At 36.1% G+C, this 21,084-nt stretch overlaps 1 protein-coding gene across 4 annotated transcripts in view; it reads left to right on the top strand.

The window, feature by feature from the left end:
- RPGRIP1L (RPGRIP1 like) overlaps positions 1 to 21,084 on the top strand; it is a 98,462-nt gene that overhangs the window by 35,315 nt on the left and 42,063 nt on the right. For 3 of the 4 annotated variants that reach the window (XM_070771931.1, XM_070771932.1, XM_019979973.2), the window contains exons 11-17: positions 3,432 to 3,538; positions 3,769 to 3,819; positions 4,483 to 4,662; positions 5,204 to 5,321; positions 12,920 to 13,372; positions 16,067 to 16,218; positions 19,181 to 19,559. In XM_070771931.1, coding sequence (XP_070628032.1) covers positions 3,432 to 3,538; positions 3,769 to 3,819; positions 4,483 to 4,662; positions 5,204 to 5,321; positions 12,920 to 13,372; positions 16,067 to 16,218; positions 19,181 to 19,559 — 1,440 coding nt within the window. The remainder of the gene's footprint in view (positions 1 to 3,431; positions 3,539 to 3,768; positions 3,820 to 4,482; positions 4,663 to 5,203; positions 5,322 to 12,919; positions 13,373 to 16,066; positions 16,219 to 19,180; positions 19,560 to 21,084) is intronic. The other variant, XM_070771933.1, reaches the window with a different exon arrangement.

The following is a 21,084-nucleotide window of genomic DNA, read 5'->3' as shown; positions in this document are numbered from 1 at the left end:
TCTCATCTTTTCACATTTACATTGTTCTCTGGAAAGAAACTCTTTTAAGAGGATAGAATCTTAGTGGTCTTTTTTTGTTGTTGTTAAGAAAACCTATTTGTTGCTGTTGGATTAATTCTGGGGGTTCTTATAAATTTTTAAAACAACAATTGCTAAGTTATTTTAATGCAACTAGTGCATTCCTTATCTTTTTTTCTTACTGGTTCTTAAGTCTTTTCAGATTTTTTAAATAATGAAAATAACTCATGTGCATTATTAAAAAAGAAGAGTCCAATAAACAAAAAAATTTCTTCTAAAAGTCACTCAATCCCACAACCCACAAAATAATCACTATTATTTATATATGTCTTTCCAGAGTTGTTTCTATAAGTATACATGTAATTTAATGTGCTTTTTAAAAAAGTATATGGTAAATCCACATCATCATTCATAATGGCTGTCATAGTTTTCCAGTGTGAGGATCTGCCATAGACAGTTTAACAGCCGTCTATTGATGAATTTTTAAATAGCTTCAGCTTTTTTAAGTATCATGAACATCTTTCTGCACAGATCTTTACACATTTATCCAATTATTTGCTTAAGAAAAACTGCTAGAACCAAATCTGTTTTTTTTTTTTAGTTCAACTTATTTTAGTTATTTTTGCTTGAATACCTGAAATTTACAGTTCTACTAGTTTCAAGTTTTTGTTTCTTTGTGAAAATGTTCAGATAGATTATAAGAAAAATAATACAGCCTTTAAACAATTTTTTTCCAGGAAGTATTAAACCAAAAATTGAATTTATCTATTTAAGGAAACCTTTTAATATTTAGAAAATTCCTTTTTGTATTACAGATTTTGAAATTGTTTCATTTTACTTTGAAGTCTCTTCACACATTTACTTTCTTATGTATCAAGTGTTCTCTGCCAGAAGATGTTTCCCTGGCTTCTTGTAGTCATTCATCTAACTGGCAAATTATTTTTAGAGAATACTCACCTCTTTATTCAAGGTACAAATTAGTTTCAGATTGTGTGAATATGTGGGGGGAGGATATGTAAATGCAGTTTGCATTTGGTTAATGCTTAAATTAACTGCATGTGTTTAAGGGCCTGCTTTTGAAAGTTCCTTTCTATCTTTAGCTGAAATGCATAATTCAGCATAATACATATGGTTATATTGATCACAGCTGAAGATATTAGCACAAAGGAGCTCTGAAAATTGTTTAGTTGAATCGTTCTCTGCACTCTGCTTATTAATGGTGTGCTCGAAGAACATAATTTTAAAAGAGTGAAATGTTATCTCATTTGAATAAAATGCTGTTTAGCTTAACCTGCTTTTTGTCAAATCATAAGGTAAGGAGGTTATTTTTCATCTTGTACAGAGTGCTTTGATTTTTCATATTATAATTCAGCAAGTCTATTTCCTCTTTGAACTATAACGTCTCCGTACTTTTAAAGTTCCAGGAGTTATATCCCCCAATAAACAGTTTAAGAAAGGAAAAATATAGTAGATAATTCTACATAAAATTCTACAGAGAGAAAGTTGTTGTTACTCAGTAATACCTTCTCCCATTAATAAATTGTTTTCACACTAATAAAGCCTTGGTTTTAAAAATAACCAGTGAAGTGGGGATGTGGTTGTTGAAACAAAAGTCAGTAAAGGAAGGAACATTTGAATAAGTTTATTTACACCAGTAACATATACCCTGCTCTGAAAAGTTGAGAGACCAGAAAAACTAGAGCATAGAAGTAATATATACTGCATCTGGATGGAGCAGTCATGTCCTTACACTTTAGGTCCCCCTCAGAACCCCTAAAAGTTTCACTGGCCAGAGAAGGAAATTACATTATCCCTAGGACCTTGGTTTTACATCTTTCTCACTACATTTACCTTCTTTTTGTTACCTAGTCTGGATTTTGTTTTAACCTGATCAACATCAAATAAAGGGTTTCACATTATTGTTTTACTCTCTGACCAAAAAAGCAAATTTATCTCATAATAACTCACATTTATTATTAATCCTAATTTTTAGTTTAGAGATAAATATTTGAGCTTTACCTTAAAATTTTTCAAGTATTGTTCACATTGGAAAATTCTTTCATTTAGTTCACCCAATAGTAGCAGTTTATACTCTAGGATAACCTTTGAACCTTTCATCAATAAGAAAAATATTTACATATTTGATATTTAAATGGTTTCACATACCCTAGGGTAACTTTTCTTCTTAGTTTGCCAGAAATATGTCATATTAAAAATATTCTAATTTAATCCATTTCTTCTTAACTGTGTGATTTACAGTTTTTGCTTATATGTAGCATTTATGTCTTGGGAACGCAAAGCTTTATGAAAGTCAGAAACATCTTTGTATAAAGTGCAGTCAGTGTGCAAATGTATTCATGTAAGGAATTCTTGGTAAATATGTTGACTTCCCTTTTTTTTTTAAGAAAAGGAAACAAAAATGTACAACTTGAGTTGAGGACTTATGATAACCATAAATCTCTGTGAGCACGATGAAATTAGTAGAGACACTTTGGATGACATGGTTTAGAGTCAGTCCACAGGGAGACAACAGAGGAGAATACTTGACCACCACAACGATCTCTAGTGGAGAAGACACTTAAGAACATAGGACTGAAGGATAGATTTGTTAGCTAGCCATTATGCTTTTTTTTAAGTTAAGCATATTTAAGGCAAAGGGTAAAAAATTTGACTCTCTATGGATTTGCTGTCTTCTGTAGCTCTTCCCTGTACCCCAGCTTGTGGGTCCTAGTGAATAAGCACATAGGCAAGGGTAACCTATCTCCATCCCATAATGATAGCTCTGAGTCCATGTCCTAATTAATATCATGAACTCAATGAATAAAGAATGCCCATGAATTATTATTGATACTACCATGCACTGGTTGAGAATCCATTTCTCTCACCTTAACAGAGTTTTTAAAAAATGGGGTTGATGATAATTATGGATCCAGAGTTATTGTCAGAGAAATTATCTTGTTTTAATTAAAAAAGACCTTATGCTAAATGGGGAAAAGATAACTCAAGAAAGTCGATTTTAAAAACACTAAAAGACACAATTTTTTTTTTTTTTTGCATGCCTTTCAGGACCCTTAATAAGTAAGTAAAAGTCATAGATTTAGAAACGTATTTTCTTAGGTATTTTAGATAGTATGTTCCTTTGAAGTCCCAGAGGCACAATTTCCTTATATTAATACTGTGAACCTCAGTCTTAAGTTTCTGATAAGCCAGTGAATCATATGGTGGACACATGATAGTGTGTGTTTCTTCCTCACTCCCCTGCTGCCTTTGTCTAAGGTGTGAGCTTAATTTCCTCTCTGGCCAGAACAATACTAGCTCAAGCTGGGTGTGTATCACAAGTTAAGTTAACTTAAAATGTGTTCTTCTACCTCTTTCTCACTTAACTTTCTAATTGTGTTGACTTTATTTTTAAGACCAAAATGAGAAAATCAGTCAAGAAAATAGACAACTCCAGTTACAGTACCTGGAACAAAAGCAACAACTTGATGAACTTAAAAACCGCATGAAGTTTTACAACCAGGTGAACCATTTTCTTATTTAGAAAATGAACTCCAAATTTTTATCTAACTACTTTATACGTCAAGAAAACACTGTACCACAAAGCAACAGAATACAAATATACAACTTAGTTTATTAACCCATGGTATCTGGCAGCTTATGTTCCATGAGGGTAATCTGCGTAGTTGGAATATCTCTTGTACTTTCCATGAATATCTCATGGTGAGCTTTTACTTACTCTGTCTTTTGCAGGAGAGTGATATTAATGCTGATGAACTGAGTGAAGCTCTCCTGCTTATAAAGGTAACTTTCTAAACTTCACCATGAATTTCATGTCTACATATAAGTGTTTCAGCATAATGATGACCCTTATCTGCAGAATGAATTATTCAGGAAAGTGGTCAGGTGACATTTAGTTATAGCATATACATATTTCATAATGACATCAAAATCACATTAAAGTAGACCTCAAAAACTCATGTTTAAAGCACTTTCTCCAACTGTAACAAACATTTCACTTTTATGTGCCCCACTATAAGACTAATTAACAATTTTCTGTCCTATGAGACATTGGTGCACCCTATTATCTTAAGTAAAATACTGAATTATACATGTCACCAGAAGATATTTTCCAGTTCTAGAATATTCTGTTATTTATAAGGAGACACACAAAAATACATTTCTTTTCTTTTAGGTCATCACAGTGTAGATTTTAATCAAATGAAGAAATAGAAATCAATGCACTTGATTCTTTTTTGCATCATGGAGTAATAAACTGTTTTTCTGTTTCTCTGTAATTGTTCCAAATATCTATCCAAATATTGTATTCTATATCAGGACTGCTTTATTCCTAATGGAAAATGAAAATCTATCTGTTTTCAGTTAATGATTTCTTGCTATATCTGTGTAATTCACAATTACATTTTAGAAACTCTTGTTTTGGTAATAAAACATGTTTTGTTTTAGGCTCAAAAATCACAAAAAAATGGAGACCTTTCATTTTTAGAAAAAGTAGACAGTAAAATTAATAAAGATCTAGAACGGTCCATGAAAGAGCTGCAAGCAACTCATGCAGAAACAGTGCAAGAACTTGAAAAGACAAGAAACATGTTAATTATGCAACATAAAATTAATAAAGATTATCAGGTACTGTAATACACTAAATCCAGAAGATAGGTTTCCTATAATATTCTACTGATGATTTGCATTTTAAAGCAGTATCATCTACTATCATCTATTATAAATTGTCATGTGTTACCACATGCTCGGAATTTAGCCTTGTAACTGGATACTTAGACTAAAGAGTTCTAAAACAAATAATTTTAAGTCCTTGGTTTTAGAGAGTGAACTGTGGTGATGAATTCCCCCTTTACTAGTGTTAGCACACTCTGCAGCTGAGTTATAGTTTCTCCTATGGTCCTGCCACAGCCATGTTTATATTAGCTTTTAACTAATGGGAATATCACTCCTTAAAAGGAATCCAGAGTTGTGTGGATTTCACTCCTAATTAATGAACATCGTCAAGCATAATTTTCTAAACTGTAAGCTCTTTGAAGTCAGGAAACAATGGTTTACAGCTCCTGGTGTCCCCAGGATCTAAAATCTGCTTGAATCATAGTTGCTTTAAAAATTTTTTTTAATGGAACAGATCCTAAGTAATGAAGCTGTTTATCTGTATTTTATTTAGATGGAAGTTGAGGCAGTGACCCAGAAGATGGAAAATCTGCAGCAAGATTATGAACTTAAAGTGGAACAGTATGTTCATCTTCTTGATATCCGGGCTGCACGCATCCAGAAACTAGAAGGTACAGTGTGCACAGTTCTTTGTCCATGGTGACTAGAGGAGTGGATTTTTACAGCAGTTGAAAATGTCATCCAAGTGTACACTCACAATTTCTTTTTGCTCTTTTTTTCCCCCAATTTATTAACGATAATAGTAGTTTACCAGAAAGGCTGATTTTATCTGATACTTCTCTACTCAAGAATGCCCTACTGCTTTTTTAATTTGGTGTCACAGGCAAGATTTCAGAGTACTTCATAAAGTACCACAGACTAAATTTAAGCACCTCATTTCTAATTTCTCTTGCCTCTCAGCCAAAAAGTCTGCTGCTTGCTCTTGGTCAGATTCATCTTACTCTGGCCCACCACCAGGCCTTTGTCTGCTCCAACTGAACCTCCTTTCTTCTCTCACTCCAAGATATAACCCTTCCCCACTTCAAAATCTAACTCAGTGCATGCCTGTGTCGGGAAGCTGGCTCCCATTACTCCTAGCCACCCCTCTCCTTGAAATGCCCCCACAGTGTTTTGCAGACTTTAGCAAGTAAGAAAATAACATTGGGAACTTGTTTCATAGGTAGCTTCCTGGGTCCTACTCCTAGAGATCCTGGAGCCTGTGATTCTGTATATTTAGAAATAATTCCAAGCAATTCAGATACAGGGATAAGATTATACTTTGAAAAAGACTAGCTCAGCACTTACCACTTTTGCTCACACATACTCAAGGGACTTGGGTTTGGGTGGACTCCGGGAGTTGGTGATGGACAGGGAGGCCCGGCATGCTGCGGTTCATAGGGTCGCCAAGAGTCGGACATGACTGAACAACTGAACTGAACTGTACTTAAAAGATATGTTTGGAGATTGTATTATATGTGTTCTTCACCATTGCAGTTTTGCATATTCTCTATGACTACAGTATATAAATTCTCCAATGATAAATACTTTGTCTCTCTTTCATGTTCTCTGCCATGCAGCACTTAAACTCGGTAATCTGTGCCAGCAGTAATTTTGCATTCTTAGAGATCACTGAGAATCCAAAAGGCATGAGTTTATATGGGTTATACTTAATATATTTACCATATTAGAAATTAAAAATGAGAAATTTAAAAAATATTTGTCATGCTAAAATAATAATAATAAACCCAATACATATTTAACATAAATTATAGTATTTATTTTTTAAAAGCTGCATTTTTCATACCAAAAAAACAGTGAGACAAGTGACACTGTTTTAAACTTTTTAAATTGTTTAACATTTTTGCAAGTCTTTTTAGTGTCTGTCTTAATAGAAAACAGCTGGGTGTTTATATCTGCTTCTGCAGTCAATCGGTTATGATATCACACATCCTGTAGATTCTGGGAAACCCTATTATACATTTGTAAGAGAATAAGAATGAGAAAGGCAAATAACATCTTAGTATTATTTTAAAAATAGTTTTAACCTCACAGACCTCCAGAACAGCCTCAGGAACCCTCAAGGGTTCCCAGACCACACTCGGAGAACCACTGCTCTAAGTAGAAGAATTCAATAAATAATCTATCTGAATGAACAGGGTTTCTGAAAGTCAGAGAGCGTGTGTTCCTTTTATTTCAAGTAGTATTCAATAAAAATTTGCTTAATGAAATTTTCATGAATAACAGGAAGGTCACATAGTTTGAGATGTTCATTCCTTTCAAGTGTCACTAAGTCTTTAGCAATATATTTTATTTGTTTCCTAAATTCATTGATTAATTCCATAAACATGCTCATGTTCCTAACATATCCTAAGCAAAGTGCTAGGCAGTGAGAATACAAATAGGAAAAAAGCTCAAACTCACAAGATGTCAACAAGTAAGTAGACACACTTTACTGTGAAGAGTGTGAAGTTAGGAAAATGAAAAAGCTACCTAGGAAACATTGAGGAGAGAATGCCTGTTTGTATCTGAAGATTCAGGGATGACTCCGCACAGTAGGATTGGAGTCTTTAATAATGACAGAATTCACCACTAAATAAAAGCAGTGAAAGGCATTCCACGCAGTAGATGAGGCAGGTAAAAATGCCCCAAATGTGAAGCACCACCATTGATTTGAGAAACTGCATATGATTTCATCAGTTTGGAACTCAGGATTGGTAAAGGAGGAAAACTTGGAGATACAACTGGAAAGAACCAAATGCTGAAAGCCGTGTTCGCCACCTGCATGAGTTTGAACCTTATTAACCTAGAGAAGCACCAAGGAATCTTTGGGTAGGAAGTAGTACACAAAACCACATTTTGGAGACTATGCTATAGGTTTTGGGAAGAATGAGTAAAATTTGAAGGAATGAAGAAGTTTGGGCTCCATTAATAATCTAGGTAATAAACACTCTGGGTGTAAGTAAGGTAGCATTAGTGGAGGTGGAGAAGACAGGGACAGATTTGCTAAAGACTTAGGAAATATTTTTGAATAGCAGTGACCCTACAGATGTGGGGAGCGCAAAGCCAAAGAGCAACCTAGGGTGACTCCATGGTATCCAGCTTAGGCAGCTGGATGTAGGCTAACACATTCACTTGGAATTCAAAGTCCAGAAATAACTCGAAGAGAATATGAGTCATTCTCCTTTAGGTGTATTAAGTTTGATGTGCCTAGAGAGTATCTAGATAGAGGGCTCAGCAAGCCACTTAATATGTGAGTCTGTTATTTAGGAAAAAAAATCTCAATTAAAAATAGAAATATCGAGTCTTCAGTATATTGATAGTAACAGAAGTCATAAAAGGGGATGGGATTACTAATTATTAGAGATGCAAATAAAAACTACAATGAGGTACCACCTCACAAAAGAGCCATCATCAAAAAGTCTACTAATAACAGGGCTTCCCTGGTCCAGTGGTTGAGACTCTGTGCTCCCAATGCAGGGGGCTCAGATTCAATCCCTGTTCAAGGAACTAGATCCCACATGCTGCAGCTGAAGATCTGCATGCCACAACTAAGACCTCATGCAGCCAAATAAATAAAAAAAAATTTTTTTAAGTCTACAAATAACAAATATTGGAGAGGGTGTGGAGAAAAAGGAATCCTCCCACACTATTGGTGGGAATATAAGTTGGTGCATCCACCTTGGAAAACAGTATGAAGGTTCCTCAGGAAACTAAAAACAGAATCACCATATGACCCAGCAGTCCCCCTCCTGGGCATAAACAGACTGAATTATGATTCGAAAAGATATGTGCACCCCTATGCTCACAGTATCACTGTTCACAGTAGCCAAGCCATGGAAACCACCTAAATGTCCATCAGCAGAGGAGCAGATAAAGAAGATGTGGTGCATAGATACAATGGTGTACTGCCCAGTCATAAACGGACAAAAGAATGCCTTTCGCAGCATCCTGGATACAGCTAGAGATGATCACACTAAGTAAACTAAGTCAGAAAGAGAAAGACAAACACCATGCAGCATCACTTATATGTGAAATCTAAAATATGACGCAAACAAACCTGTCTACAAAGCAGAAACAGAATCACAGATGTAGAGAACAGACGTGGTGGCCAAGGGGGAGGGGAAGGGGCAGAAGGGTGGACCAAGAGGTTGGGGATCATAGATGCAAACTATTACATTTAGAGTGGAAAACCAACGAGGTCCTTGTATAGCACAAGGAACTGTATCCAGTCTCCTGGGATAAACTGTAGAGAAAAAGAATGTATATATGTGTATACCTGAGTCACTTTGCTATACAGCAGAAATTAGCACAAGAGTGTAAGTCAACTATATTTCAATTTAATTAATTAAAAAATAAACAGGGATACAGTTACTCATGAAACATAGACTAAAAAACAGATAAAAACAGAAGCCTAGCAAACCAGCAGAGAAACCCTTAAAGAATGAGAAGAGTGGTAGGAGAAGAAGCAGGGCAGGTGAGACATGGAATCCCCACAAAAGTTCACGGAAGAGGATGTGGTCTTCATTGTCAATTAAGCAAGGAAATCAAGTAACACAGGAAATAAGTAACTCAGCAGTAGCCACAGGGCTGGAAAAGGTCAGGTTTCATTCCAATCCCAAAGTAACACGGGACCAAAGTCCATTCACTCTAGAAATCAGTTGGTTATTGGTGACTTTTTCTGGAGTAGTTTCACAAGAAAAGTAAAGCAGATGCTTTTCACAGGAGATGGAAGAGTGTCTGTTACATGAGGAATGGGAGACACAAGTAGACATTACTCTTTTTAGAAGTTTGGATGTAACCTGGGGGAAAACATGTATTTAGAAAGAGACATATCTTTTTATTTTTTTATTGAAATATAGTTGATTTGCAATATATTAGTTTCAGAGGTACAGCATAGTGATTCAGTATTTTTGTAGATTATACTTCATTATAAAACATTACAAGATAATGGCTATAATTCACTGTGCTATGCAATATACCCTTGTTGCTTATCTATTTTATACATAGTAGTCTGTATCTGTTAATCCCATACTCCCTAGTTTGTCCCTCTACTTCCTTCTCCCCTTTGGTAACCACAAGCTTTTTTCTATATCTGTGAAGTCTGCTTCTGCTTTACATATATATTTGTATCATCTTTAGGTTCCACGTATAAGTGATATCATACACTATTTGTCTTTCTCTGATTTATTTCACTAAGTATAATATTCTCTAGGTCCATCCACATTACTGCAAATATCAGAATTTCATTCTTTTTATGGCTGAGTAATACATATGTGTGTGTGTGTGTGTGTGTGTGTGTGTGTGTGTGTGTATCAATCACATCTTCTTTATCTGTTCATTTGTTGATGGGCACTTAGGTGCCTCCAGGTCTTGCCTGTTGTAAATAGTGCTACTATGAACATTCATTGAATCACAGAGAAAACAAAGGAATTCCAGAAAACCATCTACTTCTGCTTCATTGACTATGCTAAAGCCTTTTTGTGGATCACAACAAACTGTGGAAAATTCTTAAAGAGATGGGAATACCTGACCACCTTACCTGCCTCCTGAAAAACCTGTTTGCAAGTCAAGAAGCCACAGTTAGAACTGGACACGGAACAATAGACTGGTTCAAAATTGGGAACGGAGTACATCAAGGCTGTATATTGTCACCCTGTTTATTTAACTTGTATACAGAGTACATCATGTGAAATGCCAGGCTGGATGAATCACAAGCTAAAATCAAGATTGTCAGGAGAAATATCAACAACCTCAGTTAAGAAGATGATAACACTTTAATGGCAGAAAGTAAAGAGGAGCTAAAAAGCCTCTTGATGAGGGTAAAAGAGGAGAGTGAAAAAGCTGGCTTAAAACTCAACATTCAGAAAAACTAAGGTCATGGCATCTGATCCCATCACTTCATGGTGGCAGATAGGAGGGAGAAAAGTGGAAGCAGTGATAGATCTTATTTTTGGGGGGCTCCAAAATCACTGTGGGTACAGCTATGACATTAAGACACTTGCTTCTCAGAAGGAAAGCTGTGACAAACCTAGACAGTGTATTAAAAAGCAGAGACATCACTTTGCCAACAAAGGTCTGTATAGTCAAAACTATGGTTTTTCCAGTAGTCATGTATGAATGTGAGATGAGATTTGGACCATAAAGAAGACTGAGCATCAAAAAATCGATGCTTTCAAATGGTGATGTTGGAGAAGACTCTTCACAGTCCCTTGGACTGCAAGGAGCTCAAACCAGTCAATCAGAAAGGAAATTAACCCTGAATATTCAGTGGAAGGACTGATGCTGAAGCTGAAGCTTCAGTACTTCGGCCACCTGATGGGAAGAGCCAACTCACTGGAAAAGACTCTCATCCCTCATGCTGGGAAAGATTGAAGACAAAAGGAGAAAGGGGCAGCAGAGGATGAGATGCTTAGATACCGACTCAATGGACATGAATTTGAGCAAACTCAGGGAGATAGTGAAGGACAGGGGAGCCTGGCGTGCTACAGTCCATGGGGTTGCAAGGAGTCAGACACAACTTAGCAAGTGAACAACAGCGTGAACATTGGGGTGCATGTATTATGTTTTCAATTAGTGTTTTTGTTTTTTCTGGATATGTATCCAAGAATTGCTGGATTATATGGTAGTTTTTATTTAATTTTTTGAGGAACTTCCATACTCCTTACCATAGTGGCTGTACTAGTTTATATTCCCACCAACAGCATACAAGTGTTCCCTTTTCTCCACACCCTCACCAGCATTTGTTATTTGTACACTTTTTCATGATAGCCATTCTGACAGGTGTGAGGTGGTATCTCATTGTGGTTTTCACTTGCATTTCTCTGAGAATTAGCAATGTTGAGTATCTTTTCATGTGCCTGTCAGCCATCTGTATGTCTTCTTTGGTGAGTTATCTATTCAGGTCTTCTGCCATTTTTAATGAAGTTTTTTGGTTTTTTTTCATATTGGGTTTCATTTTTTTTTATATTATGTATTTGAGGTGTTAGCCCATTGTAGGTCACATCATTTGTAAATATTTTCCTGAATTCAGTAGATTATCTTCTTTTGTCAGTAGTTTCCTTTGCTGTCCAAAAGCTTTTAAGTTTAATTAGATCCAGTTTATTTAGTTTTGCTTTTATTTCTTTTGCCTTAGGAGACAGATCCAGAAGACATATTGCTATAACTTATGTCAAAGAGTGTTTTGCCTGTGTTCTCTTCTGGGAGTTTCATGGTTTTGGGTTTTACACTTATATCTTTAAACCATTTTGAGTTTATTTTTGTATATGATGTGAGGGAATGTTCTAATCTAGAAAGATATATATATTTTTAAGAGCAACTTTATAGAATTATAATGAACATACTTTATTTTTTTTCCCAGCATAATGGTTTTATTATTTTAAAAAAATTTGTTTAATTCTTTATGGGAAAGTTCAAACATATATGAGTGGAAATAATTGTATGGTAAACTCTGATGTACTTACCACATAGCCAGTCAATTCATAGCCAATCTTTTTTCATCTGTATCCCCAACTCCCTTCTATCTTACCCATATTCTTTTGAAACACATCTCAGATACCATATCATTTCATCAATAAATATTTCAGGATGCATCTGAGGTCTTAAAAAATAACAATACAATTATACCTAAAAATGAACAATAATTATTTACTATCATAAAATTTCTAATCAGTATTTAAATTTCTGATCATACCACAACTTTTAAAAATGTTCATTTCTTTGGATAAACATACTTTAAATTGCACATCTTTAAAGTGCACAATTTGGGAGTTTGGCATATATATACACCTGTGAAACTATCACCATAATCAAGATAATGAACATATCCATCATCCCCAAAAGTAGAAAAATATATATTTGGATAAACTGACAAGAAGGTAGCAGTGGAAAGAGAAATTGATTTTAAAGGAGAGAAGATAATAGAGCCAAACCAAAGGAGCAAGTGGAATCTAAATATTTACCTCAGTTATTCATTCAGAGGCTTTTTTTTTTCTTCTTTCTCCTTTTCCCTGGTATATCCTGTATCACCACTTAATTTTTTAACTAAATGATGTCAAAATAAGTGATAGATTTCTTTAAACCACAGTATCAGTTACAGAAAAACAGTGTAGCTGTAGAATTTGATTGGGACTATACACTGCAAGCCCTCAGATTCCCCACCACTTCATATGTGTCTTTGTATCTTTATATGTCAACACCTTAAAACCTCTAAACTGTGTGTCTTCTCTTGCAGCCCAATTAAAGGATATTGCCTATGGCACCAAGCAGTACAAATTTAAGCCAGAAATCATGCCAGATGACTCAGTTGATGAATTTGATGAAACCATTCACTTAGAACGAGGCGAAAACCTATTTGAAATCCATATCAACAAAGTAACCTTTTCTTCCGAAGTTTTACAGGCATCTGGGGATAAAGAGCCTGTCACCTTCTGTACCTACGCTTTCTATGATTTTGAACTACAGACAACTCCCATAGTACGGGGCCTTCACCCAGAATATAACTTTACTTCTCAATACCTCGTTCATGTTAATGACTTATTCTTACAATACATTCAGAAAAATACTGTGACTCTTGAGGTTCACCAAGCTTACAGTACAGATTATGAAACAATCGCAGCTTGTCAGTTGAGATTCCATGAAATTCTAGAAAAAAGTGGTCGAATATTTTGCACAGCAAGTTTGGTTGGTGAGTATAGTCTTACAGACTTCGGCTGTTTGAATCCCTGATTGGTTTCTATATTAATAAGGCATTTCACATTAATATCTTCTCTCACAGATTCAAGGTGCCTTTAGGGTAAGGACAGTGTTCTCTGTCTGATTCAGCTGCCCACTGTTGATTGCACTCTTAAATGTCATTGATAATGTCAGTACAATGGCTGTTAATTTTTTAAAGCTTCTTAGTACAAATGTTTATTTACCATGTTGATATCTTTGTTTGATTAAAACATTGATTATAGTATGTTGATCAAATATTTTTTAAAGAGAGTATCATTATCAGTGTTACTGAGCACTGCGAATACTGTGATCAGTGATAAATAAGACAGATGAAGCCCCTGCCCTCCTGTGGCTTACCTTCTAGAGGGGAAGACGGGCCGTAAAACTATACACCTATCCTTAGATGTGAAGAAAGATGATCGGAGCAAGAGGCTAAAGAGAGAGATGGAAGGTTGCTTATTGAGATAAGGACTTCCCTACAGGATGACATTGATAAAGAGACCTGAATAAAGATCCATATCAGCCATGGGGCAGCTTAAGCCCATGCACCACAACTAGAGAGCCCGTGTGCTGCAACTGGGACCCACAGCCAAACAAATACTTTTTAAAAATATTTTTTTAAAAAGAGAGCTGCATGTCAGGATCCAGGGGAAGATTGTTTTCAGACAGAGGAAACAGCAAGTACAAGGGCCTGAGGGAAAAACAAACCTGACCAATTGGAGGAACGTCGAGGAGGCCTGTGACTAGAGCAGAGATGACGTTAAAGCAGTAGGCAGGGATCAGATCATGCTGTAGAGCTTTGTGGGTCATGTTTGGACTTTCTTTTTCTCTGACTGAGGCAAGTCATTGTATACTTTTGAGAAGGTGAGGTAAGAGATCACACATAGTTTTTCTTTTTGTTTTTTGTTTGTTTGGCTATGCTGGGTCTTCATTGCTGCACTCTGGCTTTCTCTAGTTGCCGCAAGTGGGGCTCCTCTCTAGCTGCAGGTGGCTTTTCTTGCTGCGGAGCACAGGCTCACAGGCTTCAGTAATTACAGCACTCGGGCTCAGCAGTTGCAGCTCACAGCCTCAGTAGTTATGCTACTTGGGCTTAGTTGCTCCACAGCATGTGGAATCTTCCCGGAGCAGGGATTGCATCCATGTCCTGTGCATTGGCAGGTGGATTCTTATCCACTGCACCACCAGGGAAGTCCAACAACACAGATCCTGGAAGAACCATGCTGGGTGCTGTGGGAAGAATGGTCTATACCGGCCAAGAGGGGGAATAGGACCATTTTCAGGCGATTGCATTAATCTGTGCAAAGAGAATGGTGGCTTGGATTAAGATGGTAATGAAAGTAGTGATAAGACGTAGTCATATTCAGTGTAGGTTGATTAACTCTTCTTTTAAAACTTGTTCATCAACTGAATGTAGAGAAACAAGAGAAACAGACAAGGTAAGAATTTCAGTGTGAACAGCTAGGGAAATGATGAGGCCATTTGTTGAAATAGGTCGGGTAGAGGAACAAATTTGAGGAAGAAAACTTAAGAATAGTGTCTGAACAAGATTGACCTGCCTATTAGACAGCCAAGTGGAAATGTCACATGAGCAGTTGGATATAATAGTCTGAAGGTCAGGGATAGAAATATAAAAGTGGGATTCATTAGCATGCAGAATATATTTTAAGCCTTGGACCCAGATAATTTCACAGAGAGAGTAACTGTACATAAAGAAGAGAAAGGGACCAAAGATTGAGCCTTGAGAAACTCTAAAATTTAGCATTCGAGAAGAAGAGGAAGAGCCAGCAAAAGGAAACTAAGGAGTCACCAGTGAAGAGGGAGATAAACCAAGAGATCCTAGAGGCCAAGCGAAGAAGCCTTCTCAAGAAAGAAAGAAGGTGACTTAGGTTCTAGGGAGGGATTTGATTTTATTGATTGCATAGATAATATATTCACGTGGTTCAAAAAATCCTGCCCTCAGAAACTTAGTGTGGTAGAGAAGTAAACTGGTGAAGTGACAGTTGCCAAAGCAGTCAGTGCCCTAATGAGGACATAATCCTCGATTCCTGCAAAGGAAGCAGGGAGCTCTTCGGTCCCCCAGGAGCCATGGAGGAAGTCGTCACAGAGGAAGAGAGATAAAGAGCGGCAGAATTGTGAGGACTGAAGATGTGCAGGGCAGACATGCACGGGTGTATTACGTACAGTATAGATTTGGCAATAGGTATGGTGTTTTCCCCTGTACTTGTGGTACAGTAGAAAAATTAGGAAGGTGCCAAAGATTTCTTGAAATTTGAATTATAATGTGGAATATCACATTCATAGTTTTGAGATTTCATATTGTATCTGTCAGACTGCATTGAGTGCAGCTTGTTTAAAAAAAAAGAAAAAATAGCATCAGAAAAAAATCTTTTTACATGTTAGGAGGATTGGAATAGTGTGAATTGGACTACCTCAAACATAGTTTTTTAATAATATTTAACACACAGTGAAACTCATACTTGCAGAAGTAACTTATTCTCTTTTTCTCTGTTATTTGCCAGTCACACACCATCTGTGCAAGTCATATATTATTTTATTCAGTATAAAATTTATAGTTTTAATGTCTAATACTATTGATGTTTGTTTTACTGGTATATATTTTGATTTATGGGGCCATTTTAACAGTGAATTATGTATCGGTTTGTAGGAACTAAAGGAGACATCTCCAATTTTGGCACAGTGGAATACTGGTTCCGATTAAGAGTTCCCATGGATCAAGCAATTCGGCTTTATCGAGAACGGGCAAAGGCTTTGGGATACATAACATCAAATTTTAAGGGGCCAGAGCAAATGCAATGGGTAAGCTTGTTTGACTTTACAACCCTTTTATGACACGGAAATTTTATAGTATTTCTTTATATTACCATGCTTTAAACTGAAATCACTTTCTTTCACAGCCATCAAGTGGCTTTTTTTTAAACTTTTTATGTCAAAATAATCATAGACTTAACAGGAAGTAGCAAAAATGTACAGAGGTCCGTGTAGCCTTCACCCTGCTTCTCCCAGTTGTAATATTTTATGTAACTATAGTATAGTATCAAAGCCAGGAAATTGACATTGGTACAGTACTATTAACTAGGCTACAGACTTTATTCAGATTTTCTAAGTTTTTACGTGCACTTATGTGTGTATGCGTGTACACTGTGTGTGTGTGTGTGTGTGTATGTTTATGTAGGAAGAAACAGAGTTCAATGCAGTTTTATCATTTGTATATAATCATGTATCAACCACCACAATCAAGATACAGAATTGATCCTTCACCCCAAAGGAACTCCCTTGTGCTATTCAGGACACTTTTGAAAAATAGAATTGCAATGCTAATATTACACATCAGTTGTAACTTGCATTACAATTTCTGCTGTTAAGGAAATGAATAGCTGTTCTTGGAGTTTCAGTTATTCTTTTTTTCCAACCGTTTCCAACTTCTTCCAAGCTGTTTCAGAAACCTGTAGCTTTCTGAAATGCAAAGTAGAATATAAAATGAATATTCTTTTACTGAGAATTGGAGGTTTAAAAGCAATTCCTCAGAGGAGCATTTTCCAAACTGTGTTTCATGAAATCTTAACAGTCTTATTTCCAGAAGAATTCCATGATCCAATAAATTCAGAAAAGACTGAATTGAGCAAAGTTAAATAAGATCCTTGACTTTAGGGCTTCTTTTGAGATTTGAGTATAACGCAAATCTCAAGAGGAAACATGAAGTATACACTTAAGTAACAAAGGGATAGAATATAGTAGAAATATTTTGGAATGTCTGTTCAAGGCACAGTTCTCTTTTTTCACTTGGAACTGGCCTCTCTTCCAATCCATGGGGCTGGGCCCCCGGTGGCCAGCTGTGCATTTGATGATCCTGCTCTCTCCCACTCCACCCAATTATAATTAATGATTTAGTAATAGCCACCTGCCTCCAACTGAGCCAATCAGATTCTGCTTTCTGAGATCAAGAGAAAGTAAGACTCTCCATGGCTGAAACGTGGGAAGCTGGGAGCTATAGGGCAGCCATCTGCCATCATGTTAAACTGCAAAGGGAAGAAAATGTATCTAGAAAGAGAATAATGAACAAGCGTACAGAGAAAAATGAAGAACGAGATGGAGAGTAAATTCCTATAGTTTTCCAGTCCCATTCCCTTCCTAAGACACAACCACATTTCTGCTACACAGTTGTGTGGAATAGCCCTATAGCCTTACATTAAAGGCTTCCAAGGTGGAGCAGTGGTAAAGAAGCCACCTGCCAATGCAGCAGATGTTAGAGATGTGGATTCAGTCCCTGTGTCAGGAAGATGCCCTGGAGAAGGAAATGGCAACCCACTCCAGTATTCTTCCCAGGAAAATTCCATGGACGGAGGAGCCTGGCGGGCTATAGTCCATGGGGTTGCAAAAAAATCAGACCTATGACTGAGTGACTATGCATGCTCTTATATTAAAGTCTCTTTTCATTGTATTTGCTTGGTGAAACCAGTTTTTATAGCTTTCAATTAAAAGAACCATGATTAATATAACATTGATTCCCAAACTTAAAGAATGGCACCCATGTCCCAGCGATCATCGTTCTGGATTAATGTTCTTCAGAGCACACCTTGGGAAATGCCATTATGAAAAAGGGAATTAGAAATAGTGAAACCACATGATTTATTAATGTTTGTAATTTGAAGAGTTTTAGATTTCAGTTTATGATTTGAATGAGCCATTTAGTGGTGGAACTTCAGCTTTTGTGGGTAGGGTTGAGGGGAGAAGCAGAAGGGGTACTTTGTAAATCATTCCACTCAGCCCTCTATAGCCGGATGCTAACTAGCCCTGGGAAAGCAGTACTGTGATTCCCTTCTCAGATTTCCCCTATCCATACCACCACATGTCTCCACTAAGGAGATTATGACTTCAGTTCTGTTTTCTTTCTCTTATAAGCTTCTCTAGAATCAAAAGTTCCAGATGTTCAATCCAGATTCAAAAATAGAGTAAAAGAGGGGTCCTGCATGGGAGGTGGAGAGTTCTCTGACATTGCACTACTGCATTGTTTTGCCCCAGATCACATTGGCTAGGAAAGGCTTAGCATTTCATCAAGGCAGTTGTTCGCTAGAGTACTTGTGCACCGATTGTCTGAGTAATCATAGTTCCATAGAGGGCCATAGAGTAGCTTCCAACTCTGCCTGATAACTCCCTTTGCTAATCTCTCTTCTGAAAAGTCCCTCCAATTCAAGATTTTACCCCTCCAAAGTTTATCTCTCACTCTGTTCCCTTGTTCCTTGGCCTCAGGTATCTGCTGTCCTCAAATCCCATTGGTTCAGGATGAGGGCCAACCCAAATATAACAAAATTGTCTCTCTGAGTGGGTACCATCAAGTTCATTAGTTCTCACTTAAGAATGAGATATGATGAGAATAACTGGAATAGTTGAAGGATTAGCTCTTAATAAAATTCTAACTAACTTTGAACCTATCTGCTCACTTTACTTGTTAAGCATTAAATAGAATTAAAAAACATCAGACTACTTTCTTGGCTTTATTTATTTTTGTTTGTTTGTTTTAACATCAATCTCTACATGTATGCTCAGTCTTTTATAGTTGCTGCTAAAAGCGTCTGTACACAGGTTCTAGAGAATATTGGTTTTGAGTAAGTGTCGAGAGTCTTTAACTGAGAAATTCACTATGAAGTGAAAATCTGCAGTCTTTTGGTCCATTTACAAAATTATTGTGTTTGGGGGTTGGCAGCTGCTGTTTACTTTTCATTGTATTACTACTGTAATATAAATATGTATGTTTTTCCAGTTAAGTCATCAAGCACCCAAAACTGCTCAGCTCAGTTCTACTGATTCCACAGATGGCAACTTAAATGAACTTCATATTACAATAAGATGTTGCAACCACCTGCAGTCCCGAGCAAGCCACCTTCAGCCACACCCATATGTTGTGTACAAGTTTTTTGATTTTGCAGACCATGACACAGCCATCATTCCCAGTAGCAATGATCCACAGTTTGATGATCATATGTGTTTCCCAGTGCCAATGAATATGGATTTGGATCGATACCTTAAGTCAGAGTCTCTGAGTTTTTATGTATTTGATGATAGTGATACCCAGGAGAATATTTACATAGGAAAAGTCAATGTGCCTCTGATTTCATTGGCACATGACAGATGTATTTCAGGTAAGCCTATTTCTTGAATCCATGAAATTATTTTAAAAAAGACCTAAATTATTCCTCAGTGTTATTGATATGATCTATTTGTAACTAATCTTTCTAGCCTTCTAAGATAATCTTAAACTTTGGACCCACAATATTATATTTTTGTAGTTATTTTCTTAATAGTTATTCTAAGAATTACAATATTGCACCTCAACGTGACACAATGCACTTAAACTTAATGCTAATAACTTTCACTGAAAGCTAGAAAAATCTACCCCAATATAATTCCATTCCCTCCCCCTTCCTTTGTGATACTGTTGTCATATATGTGTGTGTATATATATGTATATATATACATGGTATACCTCTATGTGTTATAAACCCAACAGTACAATGTTAGTTATTGCTTTATATAACTTTATGGCCTTTAAGAGAAGGGAGAATATATGTAATTATAGGAGACTTTTATATTAACTTATGTATTTAGCATCTCTCGTATTTATATCTTCATTTGGGTTTGAGTTACTGTCTGGTGTCAATTTTGTATTCCAAATAGCTCTATTTCCTCTCCATCTTTTGTGTTATTATTTCATGTATTTTTTATCTTTATATATTATAAATCCCCAAGATAATAATTTTATAATTATGCAATTGTTTTTTAAATCAGTTAAGAAATGAGGAAAAAACATATTTATACTTTTTCTAATTACCTATATAATTACCTTTATTCACCTCTGTTTCTTCATATTGATATGAGTTACCGTCTGGTATTACTTCCTATTAGCCTGAAGAAATTCTTCTAATTTGTCTTGTGAGTCAGGTCTGCTGGCAGTGAATTCACTTAAGCATTGTTATCTGGCAGTGTCTTTATATGTAGCTTTTATTTTCTGAAGGATAGTTTTGCTGGATATCATATTCTTAGTTATCAGGTTCAGTTTATTTAAGCACTTTGAGTATATCGGACAGTTGATTCTGGCATTCATTGTTTCTAATGAGAAATCATCTGTTAATCTTGTTATGGTTCCCTAATACATGATACAATTTTCAAGATTTTCTTTCTGTTTTGGGGGGCTGGGGAGGGCGTTCAACAATTCCACTCTGATGTGTTTAGTTGTGGATCCCTTTGTGCTTTTTCTACTTATAATTTGTTGAGCTTCTTTATGTATAGGGTACTGTCAGGTATCAAATTTGGGGAGTTTTTTGCCCTTATTTCTTCAGTTATTTTTTTCTGCCCTTTCTTCCACTTCTTAGATTCCTGTTACACATATGTTCATATGTTTAATGGTGTCCTACAGATCTCTGAAGCTCTGTTCATTTTTCTTCATTTTTTTCTTTTCAGCTTGGATAATCACTATTGATTAGTCTTCAAGTTCATTGATTCTTCTGCCAGCTCGTATCTCCTACTAAGCCCCTCTATTGAATTTTTTCATTTCAGTAATTATACTTTTTAACTCCAGAACTCCTTTTTAGTTCTCTCTCTTTTTATTGAGATATGGTTGATGTATAATATGTTACAGGTATATAGTGTAGTGATTTGTCGTTTTTA

This window comes from Bos indicus, chromosome 18, assembly GCF_029378745.1.
Source record: "Bos indicus isolate NIAB-ARS_2022 breed Sahiwal x Tharparkar chromosome 18, NIAB-ARS_B.indTharparkar_mat_pri_1.0, whole genome shotgun sequence".
Lineage (NCBI taxonomy): Eukaryota > Metazoa > Chordata > Mammalia > Artiodactyla > Bovidae > Bos > Bos indicus.
This window is presented reverse-complemented; position numbering and strand designations above follow the sequence as displayed.